The sequence below is a fragment of the Eubalaena glacialis genome, chromosome 1 (genome assembly GCF_028564815.1).
Source record: "Eubalaena glacialis isolate mEubGla1 chromosome 1, mEubGla1.1.hap2.+ XY, whole genome shotgun sequence".
NCBI classification, from domain to species: domain Eukaryota; kingdom Metazoa; phylum Chordata; class Mammalia; order Artiodactyla; family Balaenidae; genus Eubalaena; species Eubalaena glacialis.
The window spans coordinates 236,350,474-236,376,491 of record NC_083716.1 but is presented as its reverse complement, the minus strand read 5'-3'; the positions used below and the strand labels follow the sequence as shown (position 1 = coordinate 236,376,491).

Below are 26,018 nucleotides of genomic sequence, written 5' to 3'. Positions count from 1 at the left end.
ATGCCCTACGTCCACCAGCCCTGCCCTCGCTCAGTTAGATCTTTGTAGGCTGACCACCAAGTTAGTTGTGCATAACAAGTGTTTCTAGAGCTTGTAATTATTTCTTAATCTATATAAAGTTTGTATATAAGCAAAACTCACTCTTCACACACTCCACAATCTATCCCAGTTGGACACGTCATCTCATCGGTACTAGTTGCTAAATTTAAATTTTGATAGTTAGAAAATACTCTAATCTGGCAACTAGTAAATTCAGTCAGTCATCGGTACTACTAGCTTTTTATTAATAATCTGTATATTATCTTGCACATATTTTAATAAATTAATTCTTTGCTCTATTCATATATTCTATATAATGGAGTAAAAACTTTTTCTTGGACTGACTCAGTAATTTGGTTTCTGGAGCTAAAAAAGATCTTTTAAATTAACGCTTTCAATCTTCTGACTTTGAAGATGGGGAAACTAAGGCCCAGGGTCCCACAGCTAATATTTGGAACATTGGGACTAAGTCATTGCCTCTTAATTCCTGGGTTCCTGCTCTTGAGAAGCACTGGAGCACTGGCAAGCCAATGGCTAGATGAAAACTATGACCCAAAAAGGGGGTAAAAATAGAAGAGAAACTCTAAAAAAGATTAAAGAATAGAAAGGTGAGGGTCAAAAGATAAATTTCAATTTTGTAAGAATATGAAAGGTTACTTGGTGGCATATTGTAAGTAACCCCCTTCTAAATTGTGAGAACACAGTCAAAGGAAGGAGACAAATTGAGGTGGGATAAATTTATTGGAATTTAATTCAAATGAACTATTGGGCAGTTTTTGGTTACACCACAGAAAGTTCTACAGTCTCCTACTCTGTAGACCAAGCTAGATCTCCAGGCTTTCCTGGGATTTTCAGTGGGTTAGTTCTTTAATGCCCAAAACTACCAGTGGTTCCCAGCTGTCTTCTGGCCACCAGCACATACCCCTCAGCCTGTGTCTGTACAGGACATGAACACAAATTAGGACAGAAAGAGACAGCCCCAGGCCCCCGTGCTCTGCATGTGCTCTGTACAAACTGGAAAACCGTCCCTCAGAGTCTGTCCTCTTGAACAAACTCCACTTTCCCGGTGCCCCGCCGTAGATTTGCCTTCTCATACCAAAGGAACCCCAATTTCTGCAGACTGTTTGCCTGCCCTCCCCTTACCCACCCCAGACTGTGTCTGGCCAAGGCTCAAAGTGGCCTGAGAGGTGGGCGGACTCCTCATCCTAAGCTCAGAGAGCAGTGAAATGTTCGTCTCTCCAGGGTGGTCCACGGAGACCCTTTCTTTCACATGTCATGGGAGCAGACTCTTGGTTTTGACCCAAGCTGAGAGCTCCAAGGCTCTAGGGTTTGGTGTTCATTGCAAAATAGTAGGATCTGGATTGTAAAGCAATGAAAATCATGATTGTAAAGGAATAAGCGTTATGAAAATGTTAATGGTGGACAACACCTTTTAACTTGGTCTGACTGTGATAAGCACACTTTTCAGAACTCATACAAACTTGTGTAGGTAAAGCTTACTAAACAATTACTAATTAATTTATAAAAAATGAAACAGACCCACAAACATAGAAAACAAACTTATGGTTACCAAAGGGGGAGGTGGGAGGATGTTAGGAGTTTGGGATTAACAGATACACACTACTATATATAAAACAGATAAACAGCAAGGACCTACTGTGTAGCACAGGGAACTAACTGTATTCAATATCTTGTAATAACCCAAAATGGAAAAGAATATGAAAAAGAATATATATATATATCTGAATCACTTCACTGTTCACCTGAAACTAACACAATTTAAATCAAGTATACTTCAATAGAAAATTAAAAAGTAAAAAAATTTAAATGGCCACATGTGGCTAGAGTGCCTAGCATATTGAACAGTGCAGCTTTGGAGTAACTTTGAGTCTTAAAAATTGGTAAAGATGGTCTCAATATCATCCCTATGGGCTCACTCTCTCATGGCACGTTCACACTGAGACGTGATCTCCACGGGCCCCTCTGTTTTCTCCCAAACTGTGACTCCCTGCCCTTCCCAGTGCTAGGTTTTCACTCTGTTCCACATGGCTCCCATCAGCCAGCCCCACCTGGTTACCAAGAACCACTATGTCTTCCCACCCCAGCCGGCTTTGCCAAGCTCACAGGTGCCCTCAGCTCTGCACAGAGTGGGCCCCCTTGTAGGTCACTGCAAACTGCACAAGAGCCTGACAAGCTATAGCCCAGCACTTTACAGTATTTGTACCATGGCCTCCTGCTCTGTGTGTGTGCCAGGGGATGGGTAGATTCCTGCACATGTACTCACAAAAATATATTTCACTTTTTTTATACAAATGGTAACGTATCATATATATTGTTCCACCCCCTTGCTCTTTTCACTTAATAATATACCTTGGGTATTGTTTCATATCAGCACACACAGATTGGCCTCATTTTATATTAGCTATGTAACACCCACTTGGGGGATATAGCATAACTCATCTGACCAGTCCACTCTTGGTCAGACATTTAGATCGTGTCCACCCTTTGCTATTCCATCAGTGCTACAATGAATACCTTTATACATTCTTCTGTGTGGACATGTACAAGAGAAAGATCTGTAGGATAAATCCCTAAAAAAGAAGTTATGGCAATGGAATGCTATGCAGCCATTAAAAAGGATGAAATAATTCCATTTACAGCAACATGGATTATTAACTATAGATTATCATACTAAGTGAAGTAAGAAAGACAAATATCACATGTTATCACTTACATGTGGAATCTAAAATATGACACAAATGAACTTATCTATGAAACAGAAACAGACTCACAGACATAGAGAACAGACTTGTGGTTGCCAAGGGGGAGGGGGGTGGGGGAGGGTTGGGGTGGGAGGCTGGGGTTAGCAGACGCAAACCATTATATATAGGATGGATAGACAACAAGGTCCTACTATATAGCACAGGGAACTATACTTAATATCCTGTGATAAATCACTTTGCTGTACAGCAAAAATTAACACAACATTGTAAATCAACTATACTTCAATAAAAATAGAAGAAGTTACTGGGTCAGATTGGCCATGCACTTTTATTTTTTAGTTTTTTTAAGATTTTTATCCTGTTGGGACAAGTCCCTTTATTTATTTTTTTTAATATTTATTTATTTATTTATTTATTTATTTATTTATTTATTTGGTTGCGCTGGGTCTTAGTTGTGGCAGCCGGGCTTCTTAGTTGCTGCTCATGGGCTCCTTAGTTGTGGCACGTGAACTCTTAGTTGCGGCATGCATGTGTGATCTAGTTCCCTGACCAGGGAGGGAACCTGAGCCCCCTGCATTGGGAGCACGGAGTCTTATCCACTACGCCGCCAGGGAAGTCCCTAGCCGTGCATTTTTTTTTTTTAACATTTTAATTAATTAATTTTATTTATTTATGGCTGTGCTGGGTCCCCGCTTCTGCGCGAGGGCCCTCTCTAGCTGCGGCAAGCGGGGGCCACTCTTCATCGCCGTGCGCGGGCCTCTCACCGTCGCGGCCTCTCTTGCTGCGGAGCACAGGCTCCAGACGTGCAGGCTCAGTAATTGTGGCTCACGGGCCCAGTTGCTCCGTGGCATGTGGGATCTTCCCAGACCAGGGCTCGAACCCGCGTCCCCTGCATCGGCAGGCAGATTCTCAACCACTGCGCCACCAGGGAAGCCCTAGACGTGCATTTTTAATTCGGGTCACTCTTGCCAGGATACCAGGCGCTCACCCACCCGTCCTGCAGGAGGATGCTCATGACATCATCATCCACTGGGCAGCTCATCAAACTGTGAACCTGTCAGCAATCCACGTTTAAAATCCAGGGTCCCCCTGGGAGAGCGATACAGCCGTGTGCTACAACTCCCATTCTTATCTGACGCAGAGACAGGAGACGTGACAGCCCTGACGGGAGGAAAGCAAATAAGAGAGTGTGTGGGGTGGAAGGGCAGAGGGTCTGGGGGAAAGAAAGGGAAACAGACCCTTCCTGGGAGTTCTGCTGGGGCCTGAGCTGTACCAGGGTCATTATGTGACAATTAGCTCCTCTGGAGTGTGTTCTGAAATGAAGGGGACAATAATTAATGTCATTAACCCTCATTAAGGGAGCATCTATGGAATGCAGTCTGATTAAAGTGGAATTAAAGCTCTCGGTGGCTCTGCCCTCTGCCTGCCCTGAGGAACCAGCAGGTTCCGGGTCCAGAACCACTGCGGGTTAACACGGCGTTCCTTCGAAGATGTTCTTGAGACCATCCGGCCTTAAACAAACACCTCCGTCCAGAACTAGCAAGTTTAAGACCCCTAAACGCTGAAGAAGCTGCTTTTGAGGCTCTTCCTAATCCTCCATGTGTGATGCAAAGACAGTAATGGTGGTCAGTGTCACAGGGCTATTTCAAAGAGCAACACTATTTTCAGCCACTAAAGACATTGTGGGACCCAAACAACTGAGAGAAGTGGCTTCTGATGTCCTCACAGGTCTGAAGATTTTAATTTAAGGGAGGCATGGATGACGCTAACGAAAGCAGAGGAGCCACGAAAGACCAGTGGGCTTGGAACCAAGCTGGCAGCTACCTCAACAGTGAGGTTTGGAAAATCAAAGGGAGCTTGACCCAAAATATGTGTCTCCAAGCACCTGAGATCCCCACCATTAGAATCACTCATTCGCCAACGCGTGGTCCCCTTAACAATCCCGGGTCACTAGAAGACACGGTTGCAGCATCGCAGTGGTGTGGGGTTCACTCTCCAAGTCTTTTATCGAGCGCCTTCTACGTGCCAGACACCGAGATGCCCAGGGGAGCTGCTTTGCAGTCTAGTGGGGGAAGGGACATCAATGAAATGGTTGTGCGATGAATGTGTGTGGCCAGATCTGCACAAGGGGCGTGGGCACCGGGCACCCGACCTAGGACCTCGTCTAAGGGATCCGGCTTCCGGCCACCTGGCCTCATCCCTGCAAGAACGTTTTCCGGATGGAGAAGCTGAGACTCCACGAGTACCTGGCAGGTCTGATTCCTTTCCTCTTCAAAACGGCCACACTTAGTGCCCATATAACTACCTAAGACGGTGTATTTCGGGCCCCCGGCACATGGGATGTACTCAGTACGGGTTTATTGCCTCATAGACATTCCGCAGTGCACTTTTCATATGGGGCTTTGGGAGGCAAACGGGAGGCCAGGAGTCGGCCTCCAGGAGTTTTGGCCTCTACCCCCCGCTCCCCTACCCCACGCACTGGACTGTAGTGGGATGACTCTCTCTTCAGCCCAGCTCACCCAGCTCCTCCACATGGCAGACAGACACAGCGCCTCACTCTTCCTTTTGGCCTAGGGATTAAGCGTTTTAGCAATTTGGTCTCTGCAGTCAATTCTAGTGGCTTAGAGCAAAGGCCTTGACTGACCCAAGCCCAGGCTCCCCGGCTCTCGCCCTTCCTGGCCCTGCACCCTCCACGTTCTCACCAGGCGGGCAGTTGGTCTCCACCCTGCGGGGCTGCTGTGAACAGTGACCCCAGCTATGACCCGTGCACCCAGCACAGCGGCCGGCACCCAGTGAGGTCTCTGTGAGCACCACTTGCTGTTCCATGACCGGCAGAGCTTGCGCTACAGGGGAGATGACAACACAGCACTGCGATGAAGGTGGGGTGGGAGAGGGGAGGGGGGACGCTCCTGCATCCCCAGGGCCAGAGTGCATGGTCCTGTGAGAAGCCAGGAGGCTCTCTGCAGGGTCCCCCTCACCTTCCATCCCCAACCATTTCACTTGGCTCTGTTTCCCTTGTTGAGGGCCAGTTTGGGGGTCTGGTAGACCTCCATCACCCCTCTGGGATACCCCTGCTCCCTCTCAAGAGCCCTTGGGTAGCCTCACTCCGACCCATCCTCAGGCCTCTCCCCGCCTGTCTGGAGGGAGGTCAGCCAGTGTCTGGGAGGAGGGTCGTGGCTTCTTGGGAAGCACCGTAGGCTGAGCTGGGCTGAGTCCAAATACACAAATGAGCTGGGTGACCTCGGGCCAGTCCAGCCACACATACACACACATATTCACACTGCACACAGAAACACACATGCCCCACAAACACACCTGCCCACACACACAAACACACCAACAGACATATAAACACACATGCACAGATACACGCATATATACACACCCCACACTTATAAACACATACACACCCACACACACATGCACACGTTCACATGCATACACGCATGTACATACATGCCATGCACACACCCACACACATGCACATGTTCACCTGCATACACACATGTACACACATGCTATACACACACTACACGCATGCACGTGTTCACATGCATACACACAGGTACACACATACTATACACACGCACATGTTCACATGCATACACACTATACACACACTACACACATGCACATGTTCACATGCACATACACCCATACACATGCACACGTTCACACACATACACACATGTACCCACATGCTATACGCACATCCCCCTCCCGCAGCCCCCATTTCCTCAGCAGGGCTGATGGCAGATGCCCGTGACCCTCGCATCCCTGAGCCTCAGGCCTCCCCCCGGGGGAGGAGTGGGCACTGGGGAGCAGCAAATTGGGGAGATGTCCCCACAGGTGCTACTGGGCTCGGAGCTGTGTGTTTACTGTCTACACTGAGCGAGTGCTTCGTGAAAACATCCGCTTCCTGCGCCTCGAGGGAGGGAGGCGCGGAGACCCCAGCTGTGGCAGGAAAGGCTGACATGGACCCCCACGGCTCCCAGCTGCACGTGGAGCAGGAAGGGCAGGAGGGCAGCCCAGAAGAGGCCGCGAGTGCATCCACGGCAATCCGAAACCAGACTCCCTACTTTCCAGGTGGGGATCAGAAAGGTTAACAGCCTTCCCAGAGTCACAAAGAGCTGCTCCCCGACACCACCAGACCACACACTCAACTCGGAGGGGTGGGAGGGAAGCTGAACGCAGGGTGACGTGGGGCCCATCCTGGGGGCCCCCAGGGAGCCATGTTTGTTTCCTCATCTATAAAAGACCCGGGGTGAACCCCATAAGGATCCTTCTTGCTCTGAGTTCCTATTGCCCTTAGGACAGAAGCATTCCAGAGATGAGGGATCCGTAAGCCTTAATCCACGACAGTCATCAGGGTCATTTGTGATAAGAGGACCAGGACCAGGTCCACCCCGCCTCCTAAGCAATTGGGATCCAGGCACGTTCCTGAGAAGAAAGCACCCAAAAGATCACAGGGCAAAGTCCGCTGCCTGCAGCAGAGTGCCCAGCAGCACGCGGCAAGCGGAGCAAAGCGCCGAGGGTTCCATCCCGAGAGAAGCAGCCGCCGTGCTGACGAGGAAGGGAACAGCTGGAGGCCAGAGCTGGCGTGCTCTCCCTCCGCACGTGATTCTCTGAGCATCCTGGCTTATTTTATGTCCCAGAGCGGCAGCCTTAGGGCTGGAGCCCTGTCTGGTCAGAGGTGGCCCTCATCTTGGAGAGCAGGGGCAACTTTCATCTTTGACCATTGGCGTCTGACGACGTCTTACGCAGCATCAGCACCGCTCAGGCGGCCCCGTGGGGACTTCGGCGGCTTCTGCATCCTCCAGGCGCCGGCCAGCTCTTGGCACCAGCCGAGCATCTTGCTGGCCCCGCTTCGGGGTCAACTCCATCTCCAACAGTAGTGCCCACCCTGCCCCTCTGTCCTCCTGTCTTGCTTCGTGTTGTATGACATCCGTCTGTTTTCCGTCCTCCCGCAAGCTGCACTAGAGTATACAGTCCACCAGAGGAGCAAAGTGAGAGCCTGGATGAATCCAGGGAGAAGTCCTCCCTCACCTTTCAGTGGACTCCGAACGGCCGAGAAGCTTCTATTGTGCGAAGCCCCTGAGAGCTTATCGGGGTGGAGGAGAGCAGAGAGGACCAGTGGAAAGGTTTTAGGGGCCAGGCCTGCAACAGTGTACACATCAGGTCTATTTCCTTGGTCACTATGCAGTCACACGGCCACGCTCAAGAGCAGGAGAGGGGGAGAAGTATAGGAAAGCTGTGTGCCCAACCTCTACCACAAATGGAAACATGAAAAGTTACCTCCAATTTTAAAATTGTGGACTCAAGTGTATGAATTCAAGAACGTTTGCTACTTCCAAGCAAAAACACTAAAGATAAATGAATATTCCCTTCTGGACAATCCCATTAATATTTGCTCTCTGACTACCTGAAATTGCCTTTAGAGAGTCGTTCTTTTGAAAGAAAACTTTCCAATAGTCTTTTATCAACATGTGAATATCCGTAAGAGGGGATGCGCATTTGTGTTTTTATTGAGTTATGACACAAGTAGAACAAAGACACAGTCCAGGATATGAAGGGGAGGTGTTGTCAGCCCCTTAGAAGCCCACTTGCATAGATGTACATCAACAGATGAATGGATAAAGATGTGGTATTATATACAATGGAATATTACTCAGTTATAAAAAGAAGGAAATAATGCCATTTGCAGCAACGTAGATGGACCTAGAGATTGTCATACTAAGTGAAGTAAGCCAGACAGAGAAAGACAAATATCATATGATATCGCTTACATGTGGAATCTTAAAAAAAAAAAAAAAAAAGACACAGATGAACTTATTTACAAAACAGAAAGAGACTCAGACATAGAAAATAAACTGATGGTTACCAAAGGGGAAAGGGGTGGAGAGGGATAAATTAAGAGTTTGGGATTAACATATACACACAACTATATAAAAAATAGATAAACAACAAGGACCTGCTGTATAGCACAGGGAATTCTACTAGATATTTTGTAATAACCTATAAGGGAAAAGAATCTGAAAAAGAATATATATAAAAATAACTGAATTATATATATATATATGTATATAAATAACTGAATCACTGTACTGTACACCTGAAACTAACACGATACTGCAGATCAACTATACTTCAATAAAAAATAAATAAATAAAAATTTAAAAAAAAGAAGCCCACTTGCAGCGCTTCTGCACTGGGTGTGGCGCACACGGGCCACTTCCAATGCCATCCACCCAGTGAGATGTGGCGCTTTCCCCACCAGCCAGGCTCCCATGTTTACGGGGCTCAGCAGTGGGGAGGTCTCATTGGGTGGTACCCTAGCGGGGCTGGGCCTGAACAGAAGCTGATGCCACCCAGAAACCTCAGTCTCCCCGTGGCACACACGGGGCTGCCATGCTCGGAGCCCAGACTTACACCCAGTCCTGGGGGCTCCCACAGCTCACTGAACACAGCATGTCACCCCCAGGCGACCATCGTGCTTGACTCAAACAGCCAGAGCAGGGATGACATCCTGCCTCCTGAAAGATAATTTTACTCCAAGTGGAAACATTGATTCTGCCTCAGCAACTTTCCCAATTTGTGAGAATTGTACAACTGACAGATGAGCTGATGGGGAACGTTACCTTTATATAAAACAGTGAGCCACAGACTTCAAAGGGTTCTCGAAGGTAAATTTAATTACGTCCTCCCCAACAAGACATCCAAAATACCCTCGCTTAGCTTTTGTGTGTGTACTTATACCAAGCACAATGCCCACGTCCTGTGACATTAGTATTTCTCTTTACATCATTGAAAATAGGAGTCCTTTGGAACTGGTTGGAGCAAATTATAATGCCCCTAGCCAGGGCCTTTTGTTACGCAGCTCTTCAAAGGGGGTGCCTGCCTGGCCCTCTGAAAGCTGTCGGACCACTGGAGTTCATTTGAGAACCCTCTACCCCAAGTTGGTCTTGCAAATTATTTCTGCCCTATGCAGAGAGTCTTTTTACTTTCCTCATGGCATCAAGTGACTTTGAATCTTGCATAATACATACACAGGGAAGGGATTATTGTGTTGCCAGGATTAAATAATGCTTATGATAATGAGCTGATAAGATCTGGAATGCCAGAGGTTTTGTGTTTGTCCCTGGAGCACGGCGGTGCTGTGTCCAGTGAGGGAAGAGCTGCAGGGCTGTCTAGGCTCAGTCTGCACCTACGGACTGGCCTGTGCCATCCTCCAAATGCTCCAGCTCTGGATTGGGGCTACATTTGACCTCGGTGAAGCCCATTCCTGCCTTCTCTCCTGGTCCTGGGAAGGGGAAGAATGATAGGTCAGCTAACACTACGATGACAATCAGACCACACCAGATTCTACTGTTACTTCGTGAGCTTGGTTTCCAAGGCTGGGCACCAAGGGGCACTCCACCCCCGATCCTCGGCTCTGTGAGGAAGGTGAACCCAGCCTCTCTCCCACCAATATGGAATCAAACTGGGACAGTCACCCGTGCATGGATGGCAGCAGGGAACTCACTGCCCCTGCAGAGACTGGCATCGCTTCTCCAATGGCCAAGGACATCCAATGCTCTCTGTGCAAAGCCAGCACAGACTAGCCAGTCACTTGACTCAAGGCCTTTGTCCTTGACGAGAATGGAAACTTCTCCTGTTCCTCAAGGAGCACATTGAGAGTTTGATGAAGAGCTGGACCAGTCAGGCACTTGCCCAGGGGTCCAGTTGAAAGGGACACCAGAACAACACTGGGACCACAGTGCCCTCAAGTGGAGATTTGCAAGCACCGCTCTTGGTCAGTTCCAGGTCGGGAGAGTGCTCTGTTACATCCAGGACACATCGGGACTCTTATTCTAAATGTAAAGATGGCGGCAAGTCATCTTATGAGTAAGTATCTTTGTTTACTAATAGAATATAAGCTATTCTACCATCTCCAGTAAGTAAATGTACAAATATTTAAAGAATGCCCATTTTTTTGTCTGCTTGGGGGGTCTCCACACCTCTGCTTGTCCCTGACATCTCATCCATTCTGCATATGCTCACAGGAAATGTCCATCACAGGGTTGTCCCTTCCTTGGGACCATGGAACATTTGGGGGATGGACAAGCACATGTCGAAAAGGGAGGAAAGAGTGACCATGAGTGAGAAGAGACACTTAGTGACCTGGCAGTTCCTTTAGTCCTGTTTTGTGCAAGGCACAGGCATCTATCAACCTCGTGATGAAGGTGGTTCTCAAGTGTGAGCTGACTGAGTGCTGCATGGTCTTGGACTCGAGGTGGATCCTGGCCGCCGGGGGAAACTTGGAGCACAGAGTTGCTGTGGCCTCAGCTGACTGTGCCTGGTCCTGTGGTCCCAGCCAAGCCCTCGCCTGTCTGATAGGAAACAGTACAAGTAAGATTCCGGAGTCCTCCTTGTGTGTTTCACCTGGTCATCAGTCACTAACTTCTTCTGTTGGATCATTACCACTGGCCAGAGTCTGCCCGGGAAGACCACGACTTTGCCTTAAAAGATGGATCCTGAAGACTGCTGCTGGCCGTCCCCCCTGCAGCTGAATGACATATTCTTTATCTCAGCAGTATTAGCATCAGCTGACCACAGCTGACCATCTGGGCCACAACAGTCATGCCGCAACAAATGTCACCTCACACAGAGCTTTGTTCAGTGCCTCGTCTATTTCTGCTTGATAGATTCTCAAAAGTGGCCCAGCTGGGTCAAAGTTCCATCTACACAAAAAGTAGAAAGTAGAGGGGAGTGAAAATCATAGACTACAGGGCCGTGGCCTCCTGCCAGCTCTCCAGGGGTGAGGTCCCAGCCTGGGTCATGGACACCCGCAGCAGAGGATGCCTGTCAACCATTTCTGTCATCATAGAAACTGGCCAAAGGCAGATGTGAGCAAGGTCGGGAGAGCCAGCCCTCTTTGGAGACATTCCCTGAATCATTCTCATCTGTAGATGCCTTCAGAGGGGCCCCAGCGCTGCCATGGTTCCACCCTCTGTGGGGTCACTTGCCAATGGGAAAGCAGGGGGGCCATGACACCTGTGCTGCCGTGTGTTGAAAAGATCTAGCGCCTCCTGCCACACCAGACACAAAGGGAAAGAGAAAGGGGCAAGGAAGCCATTGTCAGGAAAGGGTTGATATAAACTCCAAATACCTTGAGAGCAGAGCAGGAAAAGTGCTTCAGTCAGATTCCCATTCCCTGCACTCACTGGCGGATGGACACCTCTGGAAAGCGGCTCCCCAGAAGATTGCTGCCGGGAGCTGGGCATGTGTGCACACCTTAACCCTGCTTGTGATGGTCACAGAGGATAGCACTGCTGCCGATGCTAAGTGGGATTGCTGGCAAACATCTGAATTTGCATCAAAATGAGGCAATGGGTGGGGGGAGGGGGAAATGGGGAGCTGCTAATCAATGGATGTAAATTTCAGTGAAGCAACATGGATAAGCTCTAGAGATGTGGTGCACAGCATTGTAACTATAGTCAACAAGACTATATTGTGTGCTTTAAAAAGCTAGATATCATGTTAAGTGTTCTTTCAAAAATGAAACAAATTTTTTTCAAAAATGAAGTGATGGGGAGAGGAGCTTCAGACTACAAGGGATAGGAAGTCACCATCTTGACACTGCACTTAAAAATATGCTCTAAAAGAGCATTTTCGCAGGAGTCCCTCAAAAAGAAATGGAGCATGCTGTATAGGGCAGCTGGCTCAAAGGGCAGAGACCTGCATTAACCAGCCTCTACCTGTACCCCCTCCTAACTCCTGGGAGGTGCTGTACCCTCCCACGTGCTCTTACGCCCGGTGACCTCAGGATGCAGAGGAGATGCTTGAGACGGGTGCTCTACAGGGGCTATGCCCACACTAGACACAGAAGAAACAAACCTTTAGCACAGAGAATCCAGGAATGGATGAATCCATCTAAATGTCTCCCCTTGAGTCCAAACACACTAAGGGACTGTCCTGCTTCAAGTGGGCAGCCCTGCATGCACAAGGTGGGGAGAGGACAAGACCCACCTTTGAGGACAAGCAGCTCTGACGGTCAAGTGCGGACTCCACTGCAAGCTCACTCCCCCATCCCCCTTAAAGATGCCCCCACTTTGTCACAGGGGTATGAGTTGTAATGGTGGAGAAAATGGGGTGCAGGATGGGAGGGGTTATGCAGTGAGGAAGGGGATGTAACTTGTTTTCACTTCTCTGATAATTGACACACAGAGTAATAGTAGTGAGTTAAAGCTGCAAAGAAGTGTGATATTAACCAGACAGGCTTAATAGTCAAATGGATTTGGACGAAATGCAAAAGAGTAGAAAACTTGGCATCTGCCCCTTCTTCTCTCCTTATCAGAATTGCAGATTCAACAAGCCATGCCCAAAGCTAAATAAATCTGTGTTTGCCCATTATTTTCTGTTTGCCTTGGCCAATTACATTAGAATACGACTGCAAACCACCATCGCTGCCATATCCAGATGCACATACACACACACACACACATCTCAGCTGACGTATATAATTTGGAAATGTTAAATCCTAATGACTTCCATTGATGGTGGAGGGAAGAACTAAGGTCCTTTGAACAGAATGCATTTTTCAAAGCCTTCCTCCCTGTTGCCTTGGTGAATCCCAGTGGAATGGAGATTGTCTTGGTGATAAGAGGAAGCCAAACCAGGAGAATGGAGGAGATGGTATATTGGGGCCAATAAAACTTCCTTGAAAGTTGGTTTCTTGGAGACAAGTTGGGGACACCACGGTGGTTTCACCCAGCTGTCCCGCTGGCATTATTAGGTCAGTAAACTCTCCTAAGTTTCTATGAGCCAAATGGCCTCTCTCCCTGCACATTACCCCCTAGCCCAGGCCCCGACTTCCATGAAGGGGAGGGATGCTGCTGTCACGTGGCCACCTCTAGGATGCCTTAGGGCATCTGCAGGTCAATAAAATGTCCTCAGACCCTGCCTGCCAGACCCCATCTGTGCCTGAGTCCCTGGGATTTTAGTGAGAATACAGCTTGTAAGATGGGGAGAAGGTCCACTGTACAAAACAGATGCCTATTAACTAGCAAGACCACCAGGGAGAGGAAGGGAAGCAGGAGGGAGCAATGGTGGGTCATCAAGTTGGCCTGAAAGGAAAAAGCATGAAAGATCCAGATTGATCTCAAAGAACCTGCCTGGGTACCAGGCAGGCTCCTGGCAGAATCTCAGTGCAGGTGCTGTCTGTGGATTGTCACCAGCAGCTCAGGGTTCCTGCAGTGGCTTCACTGCTGCATCCCTGAGCAGCCCCTCTTCATGTTGGATGTGCACTTGAATCTCCCAAGGAGCTTGTTAACATGCAGGTTCCTTATCCGTGGGTCAGGATTGGGGTCCAAGATTCTGCATTTCTGACAAGCTCTCGGGTGATACTGATGCAGCTGGTGCCTGAAAACTTCATTAGGAATAGAGCATCTTGGGCTCCACCCCAGACCTAGGGAATCAGAATCTGCAGTTTCTCACATCCCCAGGTGACTCAAATGTACATAAATTTTCAGCAGTTTTGTTCTAGACACTACTTACACACTGGAAATCAGGAAGAAGGCAAGTCAGAGAAAATTGTGCCTGAACACCCATGTTTGGTACACTTGAAATGAGCCAACCAAGGGACCATATGGAGCCGTCACCTTTGAGTTTCTGCCGTCAGGGAGCAAATCCATCACACCTGCAGATGCCACCAGACTGAACATGCCAGACAAGGATGGGCAATCCATTAGGCAGGACTCATGTTGTATACTTTGTCCCAGGGGCCCCTAAATGTCATCCATTCATGTGGCCATTTGGCCATTGGTCTCATGGCAACAATGCCCACAATTTTCTCTGATTTTCAAAAGGTAAGAAACCAATGGTTTTTGTTAAAATGTAGATGTACCAAAACGTGTTAACACAAAGTTCCAGGAATTAGTCCTTACAGGTCAAAGTCATGTGTGCTTATATGAAAATTCAATGAAGTCACTAAAACACAAGTGGAAAATACCTTGGGAGCCTTTGATTTTAGGCCTGGCAGGAAGCAAAGCATTGTTTGCATAAAGGAATAGACATAGAAAAGCATTTCAAAAGTCTTCCCACTGATAGAAAAACCCTAAGTATTATCAACAAAAGGAACTTCCTTAAATTAGTAAGAAATGAAAGTCAATCTATGCTTTATCCAAAGAAACAAAAAAAAAAAAAAAGAAAAAAAGTGAGAACACAGAACAGGGAAGAAGACCCCGGTACAAGCTCAGTTTTGTCACCAATGGGTGTGTAGAGACCTTTGGCAAAACTCAATCTGCCCAAACCTCAGTTTCTTTGTCCCTAAAACTGGTCATCTGACTAGTTCACAGCTCATTCTCAGGTCTAAGAATCTAAATTTTCAGAAGTTATGACTTTACATTTTGCTGCTTTTCTGTGGCTTTCAACGTAGACATACAAATGCATTTAAAGTATCTTTTTAAAAATAGGGAACTGAAAAGACAACCCACAGAATGTAAGAAAATATTTGTATTTGGGTTTTTTCAGTTGGGGCTTATTATCCAAAAAAGCTGCTATGAATATTTGTGTACAGGTTTTTGTGTGAACACAAGTTTTCATTTCTCTGGAATAAATTCCCAGGAGTGAAATTTCTGGGTCTATGAAAATCACGTGTTTGGTTTTATAAGAAACTGTCAAACTGTTTTCCAGAGTGGCAGCACCATGTTACATTCCCAGCAGCAATGGATGAGGGATCCAGTTTCTCTGCATCCTGGTCAGCATTTGGTGTTGTCACTATTTTTTATTTTAGCCATTCTGATAGGTGTGCAGAGATATCTCACTGTCATTTTTTTTTTAACTTGCATTTCCCTGATGGCTACTCACGCCAAACATTTTTTTTGTGTGCTTATTTGCCATCTGGATCTCCTCTTCGGTGAAATATCTCTTCATGTCTTTTGCCCACTTTCCCTCCTTTTAACTAAATTTGATTAACTAAAAAACTCAGTGCTGCTTTTAGAGGAACAGGAAGCATGCATCCCTGACCAAAAAATGTGGGGGGATGTGCATCCTCAAACATTCACGGGAAGACCTGCAGAAACAGCCATATAAATCAGCTGAATTTATTAAACAATCATTGTCGGGAAGAGCATCCAAACACAGAAGCCAAAGCCCCGATAGTTTCTGCCAGATTTCAGAAGGCTCCAGAAGAATATTTCTGTACAATGCTCTTCAACAAGTTAATGTCTGTTCTTATTTGAAGGGGGATGGCGTGTTCATACTTGGGCTAACGGGTCTTAGAGGCTCCATTAGGATTCAGACCACTGGGTGGTCTGAATCAATACCCAGTGCTGATTCTAATACATGGTGCTGTAAGCGGCGTATTAAGATTCTATTTTGGTGGAAAATGGACATTAGGGAGCCCCTGGCTTCCAATATTGCAGGCCACAATCATTTTTTCTCTGCTCTGTGTTGCAGCATTCTGGAAGATACCTGGGCATTCCAGAAAGTAAATAGATCAGAGTTGCTTTTGTTTGAGAGAAGTCCCAGGGCTGGGAACAGGAACTCCTGCAGCCCCTCTGAGCAGGGGTAGAGGGTCCGCAGTGAAAGCAAGGCACAGGGCGGGCTCATTGCATGGGCACCCGTATTCACAGCAGCATTATTCGCAGTAGCCACAGAGATGGAAGCAACCCAAGTGCCCACTGATGGATGAAGGGATAAACAAAATGTGGTCTATATATACAGTGGAACTCAGTTTTTAAAAGGAAGGGAATTCTGACACAGGCTACAACATGCATGAACCTTGAAGACATTAAGCTAAATGAAACAAACAAGTCACCAAAGGACAAATTGTGTATGTTCCCACTTCTGTGAGGTCCCTAGAAGAGTCAAAGTCATAGAGGCAGCAAGTGTAAGGGTGGTTGCCAAGGGCTGGGGGAAGGAGAATGGGAAGCTGGTGTTTAATGGGGACAGAGTTTCAGTTTCTGGAGAGGACAGTGGTGATGATTGGCCAAATGACGTGTATGTACTTGAAGCCACTGAACTACACACTTAGAAATGGTTAAAAGGGCAAATTTCATGTTATGTATATTTTCCCACACTTTTTTTAAAAAGGAAAAGAAAAGATGGGTTCTTTACTTTCAGACACACTTTGATCTCACCTTCCCAGTGACTATCCAGGTCTGTTCAGAAGCAGCCTTGTTTTGATTTCCCGAACCTCCAGGAAAGAACAAAGTGTAACAACCTGGCAACTGGTTCTCATTACCTTAGGAAGCAAAGACTATTCTCTTTGCCAGCAGTTGGGTCCAGCTTGATTAGGTCCACTGGCAACACTCCTCTGCCGTTCAGAACAGCAGGAAAAACCGGCTTTGGAACAGAAATTTAATGGAAATTCAGGTCTTGTTGGCAGAGGAGAGATTTGCTGGTTTTTTCTTATCTTCACCATACTTGGTGGACTCTGCCTTGGGGGATTCTAAGCATTAACTTTGTTCAGATATCAAAGTCTTCCGAGCTAGAATGGACCCTAAAGATGGTTTACTCCAAGCCCAAATGGAGAAAGAGACCCCACATGACAACAAGAAGGGACAGACCCAGGCCACTGCCCTCTGTCCTCCATCCAGCTTTGGACTTTTTGTGCTTCGTTTATCACACCGTCTAGACCCCCGGCGAGGTCGTTATTACAATCAAAGAGCCCTGGGAGAAAAACGCCTGACTTCTCACCTGTGTCAGGCACGTGAGCTGTCAGCAAATAGATCCACCATCCTCTGCAGGGAAGAGGGAGAAAGTCCTGCCCTCACAAAGGTCACGCCCACAGTCACGGGGTCCTGATACTGCACACTCAGGGTGCCACGTTGATGCCTCACCGAACGACGTTCAGATAATCAAAACAGGAACATTGACTGCGCCCCTGCCTCGGGGTCACACCGTTCATGTATCAATGCACAAGAAAGTGCCGTGTCCCTCCCATCTTGCGGATGAGACAACTAAGGCACAGAAAAATCAATTAACCCACAAGGCACGTGGCTGGAAGATGCTGACCCAGACCAGCTCCAAAGACTGAGATGGCAAGGGGTGTTGCCCAACCTCAAGGTGACTGAATGTAAATCCCAGTTCCCTGTGGTCCCAGCTCTCGCTGCTAACCCCGCTCCTCCTTCACAAGTGGACGTACAGCATCCTGAGGGCTGTGCCCTGTCATCATCATGAAAGTCACTCCTACCAGGGGTTAGCTATAGTTCTCTGAGCCGAGGTGTGAGTGGACCAGGTGGTGGGTTAGCAGGACTGGCATCTGGCCGCTGCTGCCCCCTGCTGGGCGGCCTGGGCTCAGCAGCCATTTGCTGGGGGACCCACCCTGGAGAGAAACCCCCTGTGGGCAGTTCTGTGAGTGGCCACTGCTGGGAGGTCACCTCTCCCACTCCTCTCCCCGCCGCTGGTCCTCCTCCCGGGGGTAATGGATGGAGGAGCTGTGAGTGGATTTCTCAGCATCCTTAAATCAGCCCCAGCCAGCTCCCCAGGGTGGCCTGTGCTGGTCCGGGAGCCCTGGACGTGAGCCTCTCCTCCAGCCAGGGGAGGATTTCCAACTATACCTCGAGTGTGGAGGGGCCGAGGTCAGTCAAAAACAGAGCCAAGCACCTGGACAGTGTGGGCGTAAAGCGTACGCAATCCAAAGGGGCCAAGCCCGTCCTTCCACAAGGGTTGTCGACCTCTTTGGATGCACCGTGGGGAGCTTTCCTGACCCAGACCTGGGAAGCAAGGTACTCGACGTGAGGTTCAGGTGATGAAATAAGCCGCTTGTTTCTGCACTGCTTAGATTCGGAATCGTTGTGAACTGCTAAGCTGCTGTCGGGCTCCTCGGGCTTTAAGCTGCACCAGCCAAGTTGCCAGCACATCAGGCGCAAAACCAGTCTGAGGCAGCGGGTCAGGGCTGGTGAGGAAGTGTTTTCATTTCCGCCGGAGTTTCTGGGCGATGAAAACGTTCTCTGTCTCAGCTGTAGTGTGGTGACGTGACTGAATACACTTGTCAAAAAATTCATTATATAGTTAAAATGAGGGAATCGTATATAAATTATACCTCAGAAAAGTTGAGTTTGTTTTTTTTTTAATATCCATGTCAGGGCAATTTCTTCTTTTGTGGGAGGTTGACTGATTCACTTTCCCTGGTTATGTGTGAATCCCCAGGTGGAAACCTGGTTACCTGGCACCATCTTTTGCAATTCATTCCAGGGGTGATTTAGCAGCCTTCGTGGACGGATGTGCTCATTGGCCAGGTAGCAAAGTACCCCAAAGACTGGAATGAACTAGATCAAGGACGACCCCTCAGCCTGGGGCTCGTGGCTCTCCACTCCCAGGCAGCATCTCCTCCCCTCACAACTCCCCGAGGCAGCTATCCTGTCAGTCAAACGCATCTCCCTACTTTCCTCCTTGTCTTCTTATCCCAGATGCCCAGTCCTTGACTTCTCTTTCCTAACATCATTCGCTCCCTGGATAATATCCCATCGAAAGGTCCCAAGTATCTTCCAAATGCTGATGACTCCCAAGTTCCTATCTCTTGCCTGGATCTTTTTCTCAGACCAAAGATGGTGGCTGTATCTCCAACTGCCAACTCAACGCCCTCTTTGGGTCTATAAGTCCAAAATCGAACTCTGGTTTCCCCCCAAAACCTGTTTCTCCCCAAGTCTCCTCCAGCTCAGCGCCTGGAAACTCGATTCTCTAATTGCTCAGCCCACAAAACTCTCCATTCACCCTTGACTCCTCTTCCTCTCACTGGCCCATCTGTTCCATCAGGAAATTCTGACTCTTCCATCTTCAAAATGTACCCAGAGTCCAACTTTGTCTCATCTCATCCATGGCTACTGCCCTGGTCCAAGCCATCCGTGCCCACCTGAATTGTTGTGATACCTTTCTAGCTGTCTCCCTGGTCCTGCCCTCGTCCCCTGCAGCCCTCCCCGAGCACAGCAACTAAGGAAGGTGAGTCATCCCTCTGCCCCAATAACTTTCCATTTCCCCGAGCAGAGATTCAACATCCTTACAATGACCGTTAAGTCCTTCCATGACTTAGCCCCCCATCCGCGCTCGGTCTCACTCCAGCCCAGTGGCAGGCTGGCTGTTCCCAGACACACCTTGCCTGTTCCTTGCTCGGGGACTTTGCACCTGCTGTTCTGTTGGCCTGGAAAGCTCTTTGCTCCGATATCTGCATGACTCTCTCCCTCCCTTCCCCCAGTGTTCGCTCACCCTTGCCTTTGACACAGTGCATTACAAATATTTCTAGATTGGTAACTAGTTGTGTAGTTGTCTTGTCAACCACCATATAAAGCCTAGAGAGGAGGGATTATGTGGTTTTTCTGTCTCGACTCTCCAACGTCTTACAGTGTCAGGGAACAGAGAAGGTGTTGAGCACAGACTTGTTAAATGTGATGACTCTCTATTTCATCCTGACCTCCACATATGGGTGGTCCCAAACTCAGCGGTGACAGACTCCCACTCAAGGAGAGTTACCCTGGTCTGGGTCCCTGCCACTCCAGGCCATCTGGCAAGGTACCAGAAGAGTGAGCCCTCTCCTCTTCGCAGGCACACGTTCCTCCCCCACAGTGATAGTGTCCTCTGGCTGCTAGGACAGGCGAGGTGATGGGATTACCAGTGCATGATGGTTTAGCCCCATGGCCCATCGGTCTGAGGGGACATGACATCTCTGCAGAACCACACCTTCTCAAACACCCGGGCTGCTCTTACATGTCTGTTTGAAAACAGCATCCCCTCCTTTCTGTGTTCCTTCTTTTGACTCCTCCCAGCTTTCCCCTTGGGACAGTGTTGACCACCCACAGATGTTCAGTGGTGGTGCTCATTTCCCTGCCCAGCTGGATGTGGACATCCAGCTCCTTGAGTGTCCTAGATGACCTTGGATGGTGCCTGGAAATTCTTCCTGGTGACACTGGACTTCTCATTTACGCTATACATGGAGACCACTGAACCCTTCCAGACTCTACTCCTGCTGGACCCTGCAGGCTAAAGACCTGGAGAGGGCTGAGGGAGCCAGACTAAGAACCAATCGCTGCCTGAGAACACAGGCCACATCCAGGAATGGCAAGCTCCCAGAGAAGGCAGAAATCGGCCGGGATGGCAAATGGCGAGCACCATTTGAAGATAAGATACCTGGGGAACGGCTGCATGCCCTCGGAACTGTTGAGTAGAAACTACAGATAATTCTGATTGTTGACTTGTGGTTACTTCCCCTCCTCCCTCCTCCCCTCTCACCACCAACGGAGAGGGAGCTTCAAGCCAGAATACATTTGAATGGCAAAATAATTTATGCTTAATTAGGGTGCTGGATTTAAAATTAGAAGTTTCGATGCAGAACCACATGGATTGTTTAATTGCATTGGTTTGCCACTCATTAGCCACTCTTCTTAGATGTCTGTGACCCTGGAGCCTTCTCCCTATTCCTAGGCACCCCCTTTCTTCTCTATAAACTATGGCAAATTAATCTTCCTAAAATGCCACCCTGGTCATTTCATAAGCTGCCTCCAAAAAAATCGAAGAGTTGGGCATCCATGGCATTTAAGCCCTTGCATGCTGACCATGTCCCCTTCCCATGGCATCACTTCCACTCCTGCTGGCCGGGTCTACACAGCTGGTGGTCCCTCCATATCCCTTTGCTCTCTTTCTTCTCTACATCTGGGAGGGAACCTTTTTACCTAACAAAATTCTGCCCATTCCTTAAGACTCAATTCAAAAACCACCTGCCCATGAATTCTCTGGTGACTACAAGAAGTCTTCTCCCCACCACCACCGCTGATGGCCAAGCTGATCAAGTTCCTTATTATATCTTCTTATGCAGTTGGTCCTGGAACCAGACACCTTGTTCTACAAGCCTTTGTAGCCTACAATAGGAGCTCACTAAGATGATTCTTTTGGATTAAGGGTAAATGAAAGACAGGCCCTGTTTCTCCTTAACCCTTTGTGATAGCTCAAGAACAGTAAGACGTGTGATATGCTCAAAGCACGAAGCTTCCCCTACTGCAGATGCCACTAAAATTCACAGGCTCTCGATGCCGTACACAGATTTTCTCTTTGCTCCTAGTCAGCTACCTCACCCACCAGCCACACCAGATATTTCTAGTTTTCACTGCTGTGTTCAAGCTCCTTACCCCAATCATCTCTCCCAACCCTCAGCAAATGACTTTGACCCTCATTTCAAAGAAAAGACACCATTAGCCCTCCTCCCTTGCTCTTCTGGACCTGGGGACAACCTTACCTCTGTCTTTGGGGCATCTGTGCCTTTCTGCTTCCCTCCAGCATCAGGTGTGCTCCTGCTTCCGCTAGAGGCCAGGGCCCCCAACTCAACCTGGTGACAGCCCGTGTGCTCCATCATTTATTCCACTTTCTGCAGTACTTACAATAGTTCTCTCTCTATAAGCTTTATACCTCGTAGAATATAAACATGTTCAAATCTCTGCCACCTCACACAATTACAGGCCTATCACTGGAATGGTTAATTTTATGTGTCAATTTGACTGGGCCACAGAGTGTTCAGGTATCTGGTTAAAGATTATTTCTAGGTGTGTCTGTGAGGCTGTTTCCAGATAAGATTGGCATTTGAATTGGAAGACTGAGTAAAGCCAATGCCCTCCCAATGTGGGTGGGACTCATCCAATCCATTGAGGACCCAAATAGAACAAGAAGGCAGAGGAAGGGACAATTTGTTCTCTCTGCCTGTCTGGGCTGGGACATTGGTCTTTTCCTTCCCTTGGACTAGAACTTATATCACTGGTTCTCCCGGTTCTTGGGCCTTTGGACTCAGGCTGGAGCTACCCCACCGGCTTTTCTGGGTTTCCAGCTTACAGAGATGATGGGACTTCTCAGCCTCCATAATCATGCAAGCCGATTCCTTATAATAAATCTAGAGAGCTAGTAAAATGATTCAGGTACGTCATGGCACTGGCCAGGGCGGCCTCAAGCTTCCTTCTCACAAAATAGATGGTTTTTCCTGTGGGTCTTTACCATTTGGAGTCCAGAGCCCAGAGGTCTTTTCCCTTTAACAGGAGACCCCTGTAAGCATTTTGCCTAATTGACTTTGTCTTGGATATATTGGTTCATTTAGTCATTTTATAACTGAGTCTTGCTGACCTGAAAACCATTCTCTCCTTTTTTACATTTTTATGGAAACTATATCTATTATGTGTTCTCTTATAAAAAATGTAGATGCTCATTATCGAAAAAATATAATGTAGGTAAGTGAACAGAGTAAAATAAAATACATCCTTCAAATCTTTAAATAAATAAATACAGGGTTGGTTTTTTGTTTCTTTTGTTTGCTTGTTTACAAATACTGGATCACAACATGCATTCAGCTTTGAAACCAGATTTTCACTTAAAATAAACTGTAAACAAATTTCCATACCATTAAATATTCTATCATCACAGATTTCCGTGGCTCTGTAGAACTCCATTGAATCAATGTACCATAATTTATTCAGCCAATTCCCTGTTAATTGGATATTTGGGTTTTTGCCAACTTGCAGAGGTACATCAAGTAGTCCCTCCCAAAGAAAAACCCCACCACAGAAATGGCTTGCAATCCTCCAAATGGTAGTTTTTCAGCTTCAACAATTTTTAGATCCAGCATCCACTGAGAACTAGTTCTGACCGTCTCCTCTGCTCCATGGGTCTGTTATCCCCTACACTCGTACCACACCACTAATCATTGTTGCTTTCTACCTTCTAGGGAAATTCCATCTTTTACACGTTCCTCAAAGTTTTCTAAACTATTCTCATATATGTATTCTTTTTTTGGGGGGGGGGTGTACTTTCTCAGCATACTTACAAAAGTATCATTTTATTGCAGAAAACTGAGAAAATACAGATTTTTAAAAATACTCGTTTAGAGACAACCACTGTTAACGTTTGGAATCCGTCCTTCCAATCTTTCTCCAAGCTTAATTTCATATATGCTTTACCAAAAATAAAATCATGCCATAGCATGCTGCCCTCTGGTAATTGTATATCTGCCAGAAATGTATGTAAATACCCCTTTCCCTAAAGTCACCTCAGCACACAAACATGCACATTTTTAAAGATTTGTCAATTTAACATCTGGTTTTAATTTGCATTTCTCTGAATACTAGTGAAGTTTATTATCACTTTAAGAGATTTATTGGCATTTTTATTCTTTTTTGTGAGATGGCTATGAACGTCCTTGGCCCCTGTTGCCATTGGAGACTTGGAGTTGTGCTTATTGAACAGTAAGAAGCCCTTTACATGTGAAGGTTCAATCCTCTGAAATATTTCTCACAAGTGCTCTTACCATTTGTTTTTAGGGCTTTTTTATATTTAGAAGTTTCAAATTGCTTATTTGAGCAAATCTATCTTCTAGATTCCGTCTTTGTTTTAATATTTAGGGAGCTCTTCTTCAGCCCAAGATAATAAAAACATGTATTTATATTCTCCTTTAGTGGTGATATGATTTTATTTTCAGTATTTTATTTTTTTAATCCTCTGGGTCTTCTTTTGGTGCATAATACTGCAGATTTCACTTTTTATTTTTTCAGCTACCCCAACTCCAGTTATTGAAAATCCTTCCCTTCCTGGTGAATTAAATGCCAATATTTCATAATCTTAACCTATTTATTGTTTCTGTTTCCAAGCTTCCTACTGTCTTCCATTGATCTTCCATGGAAGCTTTTGCTGCTAACGCACCTGGAAGAATTATTGGTGCTCTACCCTGTGTTTTGCTATCTGGTGAGGCAGATTTTCTCTCAACGTTCTTCTTTTATTGAATTTCCAGAACATTGATGTGAATTTATTTTTCCGGGATTCTCTCCTCTACACCTTGCACAATTTTCTAACTTTGCTGGTATATAGAAAAGCCATTAATTTTTTTTTATTTGGGGAGGGACATAGGCTAGCTTACTGAACATTTTTATAAGTTCTAATATTTTTTCAGTTGATTCGCTTGGATTTTCCAAATAACTGTATCATCTGCAGATAATGGTTGCTCATTTTGATTTTTTTAAATACTTGTTGCTCTTATTTCTTTCCCTGACTTACCACACACTGGCAAACTTCTTGAAGGGTGTAGGATATTGTTAGAGCTCACCTTGGCCTCATGCTTCCATACACCAAAACTTGTACTTGTGTGATGCTTCTGGCTTCCTTCTGATCTCATACCTTTCACTCCGGGAGTACTTTATTGGTATCTCTGGGAGAAAGAATTTGCTTGCATGGTTTAGCCACTTCTAGATTCATTTGGGATCTGTGTATCTGAGGAGAGGGTACTCTGGGTCTCTCTGCTTCTTGGGAAGTGTCAGTCCGTGTTGGGTGTGGGTGGGGAAAGGAGGGTCAGAGCTGCCAGGGACTGTGTACGTTGCCTAATTCGGGGATTGCTAGCAAGCTCCTCTGGCTTCAGATCTAAAGCCACCTACTTCAGTTGGCTTTATCAGTAGTGAAGCTGACACTTTGAGCCCCATCTGTCTGATGCCTCCTCTCAATTGATTCCAAACTGATACATGGAAGACAGAATAATACAGGGTTGGCTTGCCTGTTTTGTTCTTGTCAAAATAATCTCTGTTTCAGCATTAAATATGAGGTTGGTTGTTAATTTTAGAAAGATAATCTCTATCATGTAACAAAGTATTTTTTTGATCTAGTTTACTAGAAGTTTTAATATGCAATATGTTAGATGTTATATTATTTTAGTATCAGTTGAGATGATCATATTGTTTTCTCCTTTGGCATATTATGAGATAAAATATATCAGTAGATTTTTAAAAAAAAAAAAACTAAACAGGGCTTCCCTGGTGGTGCAGTGGTTGAGAGTCTGCCTGCCGATGCAGGGGACGCGGGTTCGAGCCCTGGTCTGGGAATATCCCACGTGCCGCGGAGCGGCTGGGCCCGTGAGCCACAGTTACTGAGCCTGCGCATCTGGAGCCTGTGCTCCGCAACAAGAGAGGCCGCGATAGTGAGAGGCCCGCGCACGGCCATGAAGAGTGGCCCCCGCTTGCCGCAACTGGAGAAAGCCCTCGCGCAGAAACGAAGACCCAACGCAGCCATAAATAAATAAATAAATAAATAAATAAAATTAAAAAAAAAAAAGATGGGGTTAAAAAAAAAAAAACTAAACAAATTTGGCAATCCTACAACAAACTCTACTTGGTCATATGTATTATTCTTTTAACACATTGCTGGATTTGATTTGTTGATGTTTTACATAGAATTTTTGCAATTATATTTGTAATGATATTGATCTAGCTTTGTTATTATTGCTATGATTGCTATTATGTTTGTTATGTTTTATTTTGGCTTTTT

At 46.7% G+C, this 26,018-nt stretch overlaps 1 protein-coding gene across 1 annotated transcript in view; it reads left to right on the top strand.

Annotated features, from left to right (window-relative positions):
• Positions 1-6,736: 6,736 nt before the first annotated feature.
• The window catches only part of ASB18 (ankyrin repeat and SOCS box containing 18), a 95,718-nt gene continuing 76,436 nt past the window's right edge, over positions 6,737-26,018 (top strand). The window contains exons 1-2 of the mRNA XM_061191389.1: positions 6,737-6,848; positions 7,527-7,653. Coding sequence (XP_061047372.1) covers positions 6,737-6,848; positions 7,527-7,653 — 239 coding nt within the window. The remainder of the gene's footprint in view (positions 6,849-7,526; positions 7,654-26,018) is intronic.